The sequence below is a fragment of the Aulonocara sp. 'chitande type north' Nkhata Bay genome, linkage group LG15, assembly GCF_057382095.1.
Source record: "Aulonocara sp. 'chitande type north' Nkhata Bay isolate Kocher_YH1m ecotype deep benthic linkage group LG15, A_spYH_male_GT1.1, whole genome shotgun sequence".
NCBI lineage: Eukaryota > Metazoa > Chordata > Actinopteri > Cichliformes > Cichlidae > Aulonocara > Aulonocara sp. 'chitande type north' Nkhata Bay.
In genome coordinates, this window is record NC_141358.1 from 41337719 (window position 1) to 41348721 (window position 11003).

The following is an 11003-nucleotide window of genomic DNA, read 5'->3' on the forward strand; positions in this document are numbered from 1 at the left end:
TGTATAACAGTGTCAGAACCTCCCGTCCAAAAAAGTGTAATTATACATTTCTTCCCGTTTAAAGAAGACATTTTCTGTTTCGGACTTTTGAATTTTGTACCAAGCATTCGCACACGTGACTTGCAAATACATTTTTAAAACCATTTAAAACTGTCGCCTGCTGTGTTCAGGTGGGCCAACCCACCCCACCTGAGTATAAATGAAGGACCTGATCCACTGGGCTCAGTTTCTCTTAAAGACATACACTCTGCTCCTGCTTTGGATCTCTGCACTTTTGCTACATCCAAGATGACCGAACAGTGGATGTAAGACTTCACGGGGGGGTTTCCACAGTTTGCTTGTGTTTCAGTTCAGTGAAACATTCTGCGGTGTCTGAAAAAGGATTTGATTTCTTTAATCACTATATTTGTTTACGCTAACTTGATTTTGTAAGTCTCAATTTTCCAAATTAAAACTTACATTGTATCTCAGTGGTGCGTAATTACGCACCCCTGCTACACGATACATTGTAAGTTTGCTCAAATTTCATCCCAGTTTCGGGTTTTTATAGCAGTTTCTAATGTTGAGTCATGGGTTAGGGTGTATTCTCATTGTTTGGGGTTATTTGTTGACTTTGGGGCTGTTTTGTCTTAGTTTGTGCGCATTTCTAACCGTCTGCGTATCTGTAGGATCAAGATGGTGGGTCAGGCTTTGGAGGAGCTGCTCGTGGAAGCTTATCACCAGAACTGCCTCAGAATCGGTGTAATTGAGTCCTACAAATACATGAAAGCGTTAGTATTTTAATTTTTACGTTTAAATATAGTTCAAATGCAGTAATTGATCTAATAGTGGAACAACGTGGCAATGGTGACATTAATGTCGTCCTGTTTCCCGCAGAAACCCGCACAGAGTCGTCCTGTGCGTCCTTGCCAGCGAAACAGAGGGTGACATTATGTTACAGATGAATCTAATCCAGCTAAAGGATATGTGCTACAAGAAGAACGTCAGCATCATGTGTTCGACAGACACGAGACGGCTGGCAGAGCTGGTGAACATGGATGACATCAACGGCAACGAGGCCTCGCGGGACCTGCACTGCATTCTGGTCACTGTAAGCCAAATTTCCATTTGTGCTGCTGCGCAGTTAACATGTTTGCCGATTATCTCTATTAAAATCGTTGTAATTTGTACACTTGGCTTCATGATAGGCTACTTCGAATAAGAAGCAAAGTGATGTGTTTTCCGGGAGTTTCACCGTCCTTCCTCGCTGTGTTTCGCAGGTCCCTCCAGTGAAGCCGCTTCCACGCCAGGCCCTGCAGATCCTCAGCAGCTTCTGCGAAGAAAGCCGACGGAGGGACTCGTCGGTGCATTGCCTTTCTTGTTACTACGTTTGTTCTTATCGCTACCCAAGCCGCAGTTGTTGTTGTTGTTGTCGTTGCTGTAAATAAAAGTGAAGGATTTAATTCTTCAGCGTGTTCGTTGTTTCTGAATCCACGTTCTAAAGTTGCAAAGAGAAAAAAAATGGGGTAAAGGTGAAATCCTCAGTTTCAAACTTTCAATGTATTATTTTTAAAACGAGGGATTTACTGCCTCTTAAAGCGAAAACTGCACAAAGTCATATCTCTGCCAATGAAACGGATGCGCCAAAGCGTCCTGGGGCTGTCTTGATGAAAAATAAGAGAAAAACAAAAATTAAAATAAAACTAAAGCCAAATAAAGTTGATCATCTCGCTGTTTCATTTCATTGTCAGTGCTGTACAGAAATTTCACGACAACAAAATGCTTCAAGGCCAGATGACAAAAAATAATTAAACCAAACAGACTTCGGGCTATTCTCTGCTTGCAAATGTAACTAAAATAAATGTTTTAAGAAAATCTTTAGTTTTAGTTTTCATGTGATCTTGGAATTTTTATTGGCACTAAGTTTTTTTGTCACCTTTGTCTAACTATCGCACACTTTCTCTGCCGACAGAGACAGACAAACCCACATCCCCTCATAACGAGCAAACTGAAACTGAACAAAAAAAAAAAAAGACTGTGGACGCATTTCGGGTGCATGCCTGTAACAGCGACCCTGTTAGTAAATTTCACAGCTTCACCTTATCAGCGCCACTGATTAAGTCTTTAATCAATCAGGTGTTTTCCGCACGAGACCTTATTAGGGGCTTCATCAAGTTTAATGTTCTCATTCATTAAACACAATAGCCATGATTCAACTGAAACATTTCCTGGAGGTGTTTTCAGAAAACCCCAAAATCACTCAAAGACTGACATAAACTAACATAAAATGCCCCCACATCTTGTGTAAACTGGATTCCTTCACTTAATTGATCTTGTAATTTTATCTGATATTAACGTATTAATGTAATAAACACTGAATATGAAGATAAATACTTACAAGTGAAAGAAACTGCAGAGATTTAAAATCATAAATCTTATCTAAATACACAGTCCAGAGATTGAGTACAGAGCCCAGATATTTCTGGGGGTCTTATCCCTGCAGGGACAGTGAACACATGATGTCCTTAATGTTTGAGTGAATCAGCCTAAAGAAACAATCAATGCACTTTCAACCAGCTATCAGCTACAGCTCACAGCTTTCTGCATTGTTTTCACTTTAATCTCTGCGAGCCCTTCACGCGTCCACCGGAACACTTTTCGAATTCACCAAACAAAAGAGCAGAACCCGTTTAAACCCACTCACTGTGCACATCTCCAAAAGGTCCATTCCAGGTCTACGTGACTTGATCAAAGAGGGAGAGGGCGCTTCCAGTCATGTTTGTCAAACATGCGTGATGTGAAGCATGACAGGAACAGAGACGCTGCACATACATTTGAAATATAGATATCAGAATATTATTTTGAATATTTTTGCGTGCCTCTTCTTGCAGTGGCTCATCCATAAAAAACAAAGCTAATATACAGCCTTATCTTGAGAGGTTATCCCTATGCTAAAATCATCTTCTCCAAAGTTTAATTATTATTTTTTAACGAGAAGGATTTAAGCAAACAAACTTGTGTGCAGAAAGAAGAGGAGGGAGACAGGGAGCGAAGTTTGAAAAGGGACGGGGGTACAGCTGGCCAGTAACAGAGGGAGTGGTAAGGTGTGACGTCCCAGAGCAGGTATGAAAGTTTTGACCTGAAGAGACAGAGATTCGTCATTGCTCAATGACCACCGACTTGTCTCCGACTACTTCTTCTTCTTCTCTGGAATCCAGCAGCACACAGAAAAAGGTAAGATAGGCATGTTTGGTGCGTAATTACGCACTGACACAAGTTACATTTTGAATCCGGCTACAGTGCACTTTGATAAGCTTTTATGCCCTTGTTTAGAGCCTGTATTATACTTACTTTCCTTCGTGTTTCTGTAGATGGAGACCATCAGCCAGACTTTGGAACATGTATTGGTCACAGCTCATCATCAGAACTGTCTGACTGTGGGAGTTTATGAGTCTGCAAAATTCCTGAATGAGTAAGTATTAATGTAAAGCAATTCATTTGTACTGTCAGAATAATAGTGATTTTGACGCTATGTGGGGTTTATTATTCTCCTGTCCTACCCGCAGATACCCGGATGGCGCGGTGCTGTGTGTGCTGGCCCTTGATGAGGAGGATGAAGATGACGCTGCGCTGCAGATTCACTTCAAACTGCTGCAGGCTTTCTGCTACGACAATTACCTCGACATCCTGCGAGTGACGGGAATGAGGCGGCTCGCTCAGCTGCTAGAGGAAACCAGCAACAGAAGCGAATCCCGCGACCTGCATTGCATCTTGGTCACTGTAAGTCCAAACGCCTCATTCTGCTCCACTGCATTTGTCAAACTTTGCCAGTGTGGATCCCGACTTATTTTCTAGATAAACTCTGGTTAACATAAATATTCAACCATGCTTTGTTTTGCAGAACACTTCTGAACAGATTCTGCAGTGCGAGGCTCTTCAGCAGGTCGCCAGGTTCTGCGAGGAGAGCCGCCACAGGTACGAGTGTCTCCCCCACCTTGAGCTGCAGGACCGCTGACCTAAACTAGACCGCTGCAGAGCGGTTCGAATTAATGGAAACTGGCCCAAGTAGAGTAACGGGGTTTTGCTTTATCGGGAGTTCAGTTTGATCTGGTTCAGGACGGGAAGCTGAAGGCCACGAAGAGGTGTGTGAGAAAATGTCTAGACATGTGACCTGAGTGGACGGGTGGAAAACCGAGGAACTGCTCGTGAAACTCGAACAGCAGCCGGCAGAGGGTTCATCCAGACCCGTGTCAGATTTAATAGAGCAGTTGAGGACGATTTCGTTTTAAAACGCAATCATTTTGTTAAGCAGTGCATGCAAAATAAATTGCAGTTTATCAACTGAAAGAATGTGCTTCAGTATTCCCTACATTGCTCGTAGGGGAGACCGGGGATAGTTGTTACGTGGGTCAGTTGTAACACTTCCAATTTCTCCAATCAGGGCTAAGTTTCAAATGATGTGACTCATCCTGTGCATGCCCAACTCAGTTTTGCTATCACATGTGAAAAATCAGCACATTTTGTCAAACACAGACAATTTAACATGAAAAAAAGTAATTTGTATGCCAAAAAGTACGTTTTTCTACTTTATTTCAATTTCTAATAGCATTATCTGCTTTGCAGTTAAACTCATCAAACTTAAATTATGTTATTTGTATGTCTATGGGGATATATTCTGTGTAGGTCTTTAGTGCTAATGTTTTAGCCGTTGGCTGTAATGTTAGCTAGTTCATGGCTATAGGAGTCTGGGTCAGTTGTAACAGCAACAGTCTGGGTCAGTTGTAACAATAATGCAGATGTTACAACTTACCACACTATTACTTTAACTTATATTAAACAAGTTGGGGCAACGACATCAGCAGAGAGAGGTTCACTGGTCGCATTTGTATATGCGGTTAATGCCATTGGCAACACAATTCCTCCACTGTTTGTGTTCCCACACATACATTATGCAGACCTCTGTGTCAGAGATGGACCAGTAGGAAGTACTGGTAGTGGAAATAAGTCAGGATGGGTGCAAGAAACATATTTCCTCATCTTTCTGAAGCACTTTGCAAACCACACCAAGGTAAGCCAGGATAAAAAGTAATGGAATTGCGATGCTGGTGCACAACTACAATTTTTCAGCTTCATTGTTATGTTCAAAATTGGTGCAAGAGTTGTAGGTTATAATGCCCACTGAGCCAATGAGGCCAAACTCAAGGAAGACCAACCAAAATTAATGAAATATTCAGTTGCAGAAAATTTTATAATTTGTCTTTTTTGGGGGGTTGGAATATGTTCAAAAGCTAGATTTCTGCATTCTGTCACACACACACACACACACACACACACACACACACACACACGTAGCTACATAAATGGCTCTAAGTGCATTCATGTGTTGAATAAACAAAGATTACATGTTAATATTTTGTCAGTACCCTTATTTCATTGTGTTACATTTTACCCCAGGATGTGTTACAACTAACCCAGACTATGGGGTTAATTGTAACATTTCACTCTTTGTGTTTGAGGCCATACCATGCAATGGGTAATTGTGCTGCAGAGAAAATAGCTGCACTATTTAATAACAGACTTTGCATTACATTTTGAATCCACTACCTTAAACGAGCTCCAATTTACAGACAGAAATGTCAAAAATGTTACAACTATCCCCGGTCTCCCCTACATGATGGAATGTGGTCAGCTAACACAGTTTCACTCGTTCCCCTCTTTTTATTTTTCACTAATAAATCTAAAGTGTTTCATTCACATAATATTGTATAAAAAAATCACGTTGATGTTGATTAAACATCATTTTTGTAATTTACTGTCTGATGTCTAAATCTGTTTTCGATGTTAATGAAGGCATCATACCCTTTTCTTCAATTCCACTGTGGGAGAGGTCGGTGTCATTTCTTTTCCAACACTAATTATATCTGTCTATCTTTATCCACCCTGAAGTTCCTGATTGTGTTTTAGTTCATTATTATCATAATTACGCCTGTCTTTACTAGATGCTGTGAACATGTGGTACGTGTGTGCCTTGAGGCGACTTTTGTTGTGATTTGGCGCTATATAAATAAAATTGAATTGAATTGAATATTAATGGAGCTGTTAATGCTAGATTGAACAGATAAGTCTTGCTAGCTTTTCTGCTTAGCTCTAGTCTTGCTAGAGATGCCGGACTAGATCAGCGCAGATACTGAAGGACCCGTCCCATCCTGGCAACAAACTGTTCCAACTTCTGCAATCTGGTAGAAGGTTCCGCATCTTCCGGGCAAGGACAGAGAGACTCAAGAGGAGCTTCTATCCCCAAGCCATCCGTGCCCTAAACACACACACCCGCCCTCTCACATCATCTATAATTGACTGAGACAGGACTCTTCCAGACACTCTAAACCCAGGCACAATGTACATTTCAATTCCTTTAATTTTAAATATGTTTATATTGTCTATCCTGTAAAATAGTCAGATGTCTATTCATATTAATGTACAGAATTCACCTGCTTGCTGCTACTACTACTTCAGGTTGGCCATTCTTGTATTTTGCTCGTTTGTGTTGTTGTGTTGTTGTGTTTGCACATCTCTGTTGCTTGTGGGGCTCGCACACAAGAATTTCACTCGCATGTGCTGTGCCAGTGTGCCTGCACATGTGATGTGACAATAAAAGTGATTTGATTTGATTTGATTTGCACATTCACCCAGTGTATATACTATATATATAATGTTCTTCCTCTAACCCCCCCATCATTTTTGCACATGTCGAGGAGCGTGTCAGGCTATTTCACTGTGTGTTATACTTGTATAACTACGCATGTGACAAATAAAGAACCTTGAACCTAGCTTGGAAGTTGTAGTGGGTTGAGTTAACTCTTGGATGCGTGCAAAGACTTCACACGTGAGGAAGTTGCTTGCTCCAAGAAAACAGGAATCGCCCAACGTGGGGCTCGAACCCACGACCCTGAGATTAAGAGTCTCATGCTCTACCGACTGAGCTAGCCGGGCGGTGTGGAAGGAAAACGATAAACCCGTCTCGATGTGTGTGTGTGTGTGTGTACCGGAGCTTTCTTCACGTGCTAAAGTCAAGACTGCAAGACCATGACTTAAGAAGATGGGTTTGTAAAAAGAAAACTTCCACAGTTTTCTGCCGCTGGTGCTAAATATGCGGGGAAAAAACGGAAATAGAGGTCAGGTCAGTAACTTGGTCTAAGAATCGGTGTAAAATGGGACCGGAACATCCTGTCAATGCGTAATTACGAGTCATTGCAGAGATGGCACTCTCTGATAGGCATCTCCTTTATTTTACACACACTCTCTTTTTATTTATAAAAGAGAAAGCGCGTCTATCTGATTGGTCAAAAACTGTTGAGAAGGGACCGTGCTTTAGATTTAGCCCCCGGTGAGAGCGATTGTTTCTTTTCCTGGTTCACTCCCGCATTCCTGCACAAGTTGTGAACACACAACTCTCAAATCGTGTGAATCTATAACGTTTCTACTTTCATCCTGATGCTCGGTAGTGCAATTACCTATTAAAGTGAACTGAAATTAATTACTGTCCCCATACCATTTGCCAGCACAGGTCTTGTAAACAAAGGCAAAAACGAGGAAATACGCGTGCAGTCTTCTTCTGATGATTAGCTTCTGCAAAGGTAGCAAAAATCAGACGTAGGCGGACCACCTGTGAACATGGGGCAGAAAAAGCAGTTAAAACGAAAAAAACAAACTAATAATCAAACGTGATCTCCGCGTGCACAATGTGGGTTTGTCTGCAGCACCTCCAAGACCATAGTTACGTTTACAAAGCTAATCGCGTCAGTTCAGAGGATCTAGAATTGAAGAGTGGCAAGATCCTCAGTTTAAAGAAAAAAATGTGAAAAGGCTTTGACAGTTTTGTACCAGCAGCTACTGGAATTTCATCCTGGTGTAGACATATGAGTGAACAAAGGTGATTCGTTTTCTTTTTTTTCCCTTTTTTTTGTAATTTATCAGATTTGTGGGGTTGTAGTTAACGATGTTTCTGTAAAAAATTAATCTCTTCAGGTTTTATTGCACATTTGCTCATTTAGTTTCTAAGCATTTGACAATAGTAGTATTGAGACATTTAAAGACTGGATAGAAGAAACATTTATTGAAATAGCTCGCAAAAAAGTTTTCATTTGTGGAGACTTCAATATTGATTTGCTAAACCCAAATAAACATAAAACCACTGAGGAATTTATAAACACAATGCACTGTATGAATCTATTCCCTAAAATTACTAGACCTACCAGGATTACATCACATTGTGCAACTCTCATAGACAACATTTTTGCAAATGACATTGAAAATAAGACTGTAAGTGGACTCCTGATTAACGACATAAGTGACCATCTTCCAATTTTTACAATCTATGATAGGAATTACAAGATCAATAAAATGGACAGTAAAAAAGAGTACAGACGAGTAAGAACAGAAGAAAGAATGAATGCATTTAAAAAAGATTTATTGAAGGAAAACTGGGGTGAAGTATATCAGGAACAGGACGTTAATAGTGCTTATAATAAATTCCTTAGAATATTTACATTACTGTACAATACCAACTGTCCAATAAAGCAATATAGTAGGAAACAGAAATATATGGACTGTCCATGGATAACAAAAGGTCTGCAAAATGCATGTATAAAGAAAAATGCTCTATACAGAGAGTTCTTAAGAACGAGAACTAAAGATGCTGAAATCAGATACAAAAGATATAAAAATAGGTTAACTAATATACTTAGATTTAGTAAAAAGGAATACTATAAGAAGCAATTAGATATAAATAGAAATAATAATAAAAGATTATGGGAAATCCTGAACAGTGTTATAAAATGTGGGACTGGACAAAAGAACTATCCCAAGTATTTCATTTGTAATGACCATGAAGAATACAATATGGATGTTGTGGCAAATAGTCTCAATGAATTCTTTGTAACTGCTGGACCAAATTTAGCAAGAACAATCACTCATCCTGGGAAAGCACAGGAAAAACCCGATACACTGATTGACAGAAATCCATATTCTATGTTTCTCACAGCCGTTGATGAAAATGAAGTTCTTGAAATTGTCAAAAAATGTAAAAATCACAAATCTTTGGATTGTAATGATATTGATATGATAGTGGTTAAAAGAGTCATTGAGGCTGTTATAAAACCATTTACATACATCTGTAATTTATCATTTCAAACTGGTCGATTTCCAGACAGAACGAAAATAGCAAAAGTTATACCTCTATACAAATCTGGGAACAAACACCATTTCACAAACTACAGGCCTGTCTCTTTACTACCTCAATTCTCAAAAGTTCTTGAAAAACTGTTTAAAAACAGACTGGAAAAATTTATAGATAAACATAAACTACTCACTGAGAGTCAGTACGGATTCAGATCAAGCAGATCAACATCATCGGCACTATTAGATTCAATAGAATACATCACAAATTCCATAGACAAAAAGCAATATGTGGCTGGGTTATTCAGAGACTTGACAAAGGCATTTGACACCATAGATCATGATATATTAATAAGAAAACTGGAACGTTATGGTGTCAGAGGGGTCGCTTTAGATTGGGTCCGGAGTTATTTAAGTGACAGAAAGCAGTTTGTGAAAATAAATGGTGGTTGCTCCTTATGTATGGACATTGCTTGTGGTGTACCCCAAGGGTCAGTTTTGGGTCCAAAATTCTTCAACTTGTACATTAACGACATCTGTAAAGTGTCCAAAGTATTAAAAATGGTTCTCTTTGCTGACGATACAAACATTTTTTGCTCTGGTGATGATCTGCAGAATTTATTGGAGGATATGACTAATGAAATAAGTAAAGTGAAGTTCTGGCTTGATAAAAACAAATTATCATTAAATTTGAATAAATCTAAACTGATGTTATTTGGAAATAGTAGTTTAAATACAAATGCAAAGATTCAAATAAATGGTGTTGATATTGAAAGAGTCAGTGAAAATAAATTTCTGGGGGTAATAATAGATGAAAAACTTAACTGGAGAGCTCACGTAAGATATATTCATTCCAAAGTATCACGAAGCATTGCAGTACTAAACAAGGCAAAACAGGTATTCGACAGAACATCACTTCATATTCTCTACTGTTCACTGGTTTCACCATACTTAAGCTATTGTGCAGAGGTCTGGGGCAATAACTATAAAACCACATTACATTCACTTTTTACTCTTCAAAAGAAAGCAATTCGAATCATCCACAATGCAGGTTATAGGGAACATACAAACTCACTATTTTTGCAGTCTGAAATATTGAAAATTGACGATATAGTGAAATTCCAAACAGCACAAATTCTATTCAAAGCAAAAAATAAAGAACTGCCAGGTAATATTCAGAGTATGTTTTTTTTGAAAGAAGGAAGTTATAATTTAAGGGGTTTTTGTAACTTCAAAACAATGAAGCTACGTACTACAAGAAAAGGCTTTTGTGTTTCTGTTCATGGAGTGAAACTATGGAACAAACTGAATATGGAATTAAAGCAATGTCCAAACATAAAACTGTTCAAAAAGAGTTATAAAAATATGATCTTCTCAAACTATAAAGAAAAGGAAAATATTTAAATTAAGTGAATGTCTCTATTTAAAAACAAACAAACAAAAAATTCATGATGTGATATTATAGTATATAGTATATCAGAAATCTGTTCACTATTTTTATTACAAATTATATCAGTAAGGAAGCTGACTAAATATTCACTGATAATTTATGGGACAGGGGTGGGATTAAATAAGTGTATACTTCTTCCCACTCCCTTTCAACATGTAAATTAATCAGAATGTTTTTTTGTATGTAATTTGTATAGTATATTTTTTTCTCTCATTTCTTTTCTAAATGTACTTGTATATTGTTCACATGTTGAAATAAATTACCAATCAATCAATCAATCAATAAGCTGAATGATAAAGATCAGAGATGAGCTCCCAATATGCCCTGGCGCAGCATGGGGATGATATGCCACTAAGGTGGCAGAGAAAAGGACACTAAAAAAACTGCTGGACATTATGAA

At 38.7% G+C, this 11003-nt stretch overlaps 2 protein-coding genes and 1 non-coding gene across 3 annotated transcripts; 2 read left to right on the forward strand and 1 right to left on the reverse strand.

Annotated features, from left to right (window-relative positions):
- The first annotated feature begins 288 nt into the window (after positions 1-288).
- Positions 289-1427, forward strand: LOC147313724 (growth arrest and DNA damage-inducible protein GADD45 gamma-like). The gene is made up of 4 exons (XM_086264701.1): positions 289-305; positions 669-770; positions 877-1090; positions 1260-1427. Exons 1-4 carry the CDS (start codon positions 289-291, stop codon positions 1425-1427), a joined length of 501 nt encoding a protein of 166 aa, XP_086120827.1.
- A 1720-nt stretch (positions 1428-3147) lies between these two features.
- LOC147313725 (growth arrest and DNA damage-inducible protein GADD45 beta-like) lies at positions 3148-3994 on the forward strand. The gene is made up of 4 exons (XM_086264702.1): positions 3148-3213; positions 3351-3451; positions 3546-3759; positions 3881-3994. The coding sequence occupies exons 1-4, from the start codon at positions 3148-3150 to the stop codon at positions 3992-3994; spliced, it is 495 nt and encodes a 164-aa protein (XP_086120828.1).
- Positions 3995-6896: 2902 nt separating this feature from the next.
- Positions 6897-6969, reverse strand: trnak-cuu (transfer RNA lysine (anticodon CUU)). The gene has a single exon. It is a non-coding gene; the product is annotated as a tRNA-Lys (tRNA).
- Between the last annotated feature and the right edge of the window lie 4034 nt (positions 6970-11003).

Excerpts from the sequence above, each read along its gene's own strand:
- LOC147313724 (XM_086264701.1), top strand. Across the intron at positions 771-876 it reads TCCTACAAATACATGAAAGC|AAACCCGCACAGAGTCGTCC; the intron begins GTTAGTATTTTA and ends TGTTTCCCGCAG. Across the intron at positions 1,091-1,259 it reads TGCACTGCATTCTGGTCACT|GTCCCTCCAGTGAAGCCGCT; the intron begins GTAAGCCAAATT and ends TGTGTTTCGCAG.
- LOC147313725 (XM_086264702.1), top strand. The coding sequence starts at position 3,148 with ATGACCACCGACTTGTCTCCGACTACTTCTTCTTCTTCTCTGGAATCC. Across the intron at positions 3,214-3,350 it reads CCAGCAGCACACAGAAAAAG|ATGGAGACCATCAGCCAGAC; the intron begins GTAAGATAGGCA and ends GTGTTTCTGTAG. Across the intron at positions 3,452-3,545 it reads TCTGCAAAATTCCTGAATGA|ATACCCGGATGGCGCGGTGC; the intron begins GTAAGTATTAAT and ends TCCTACCCGCAG.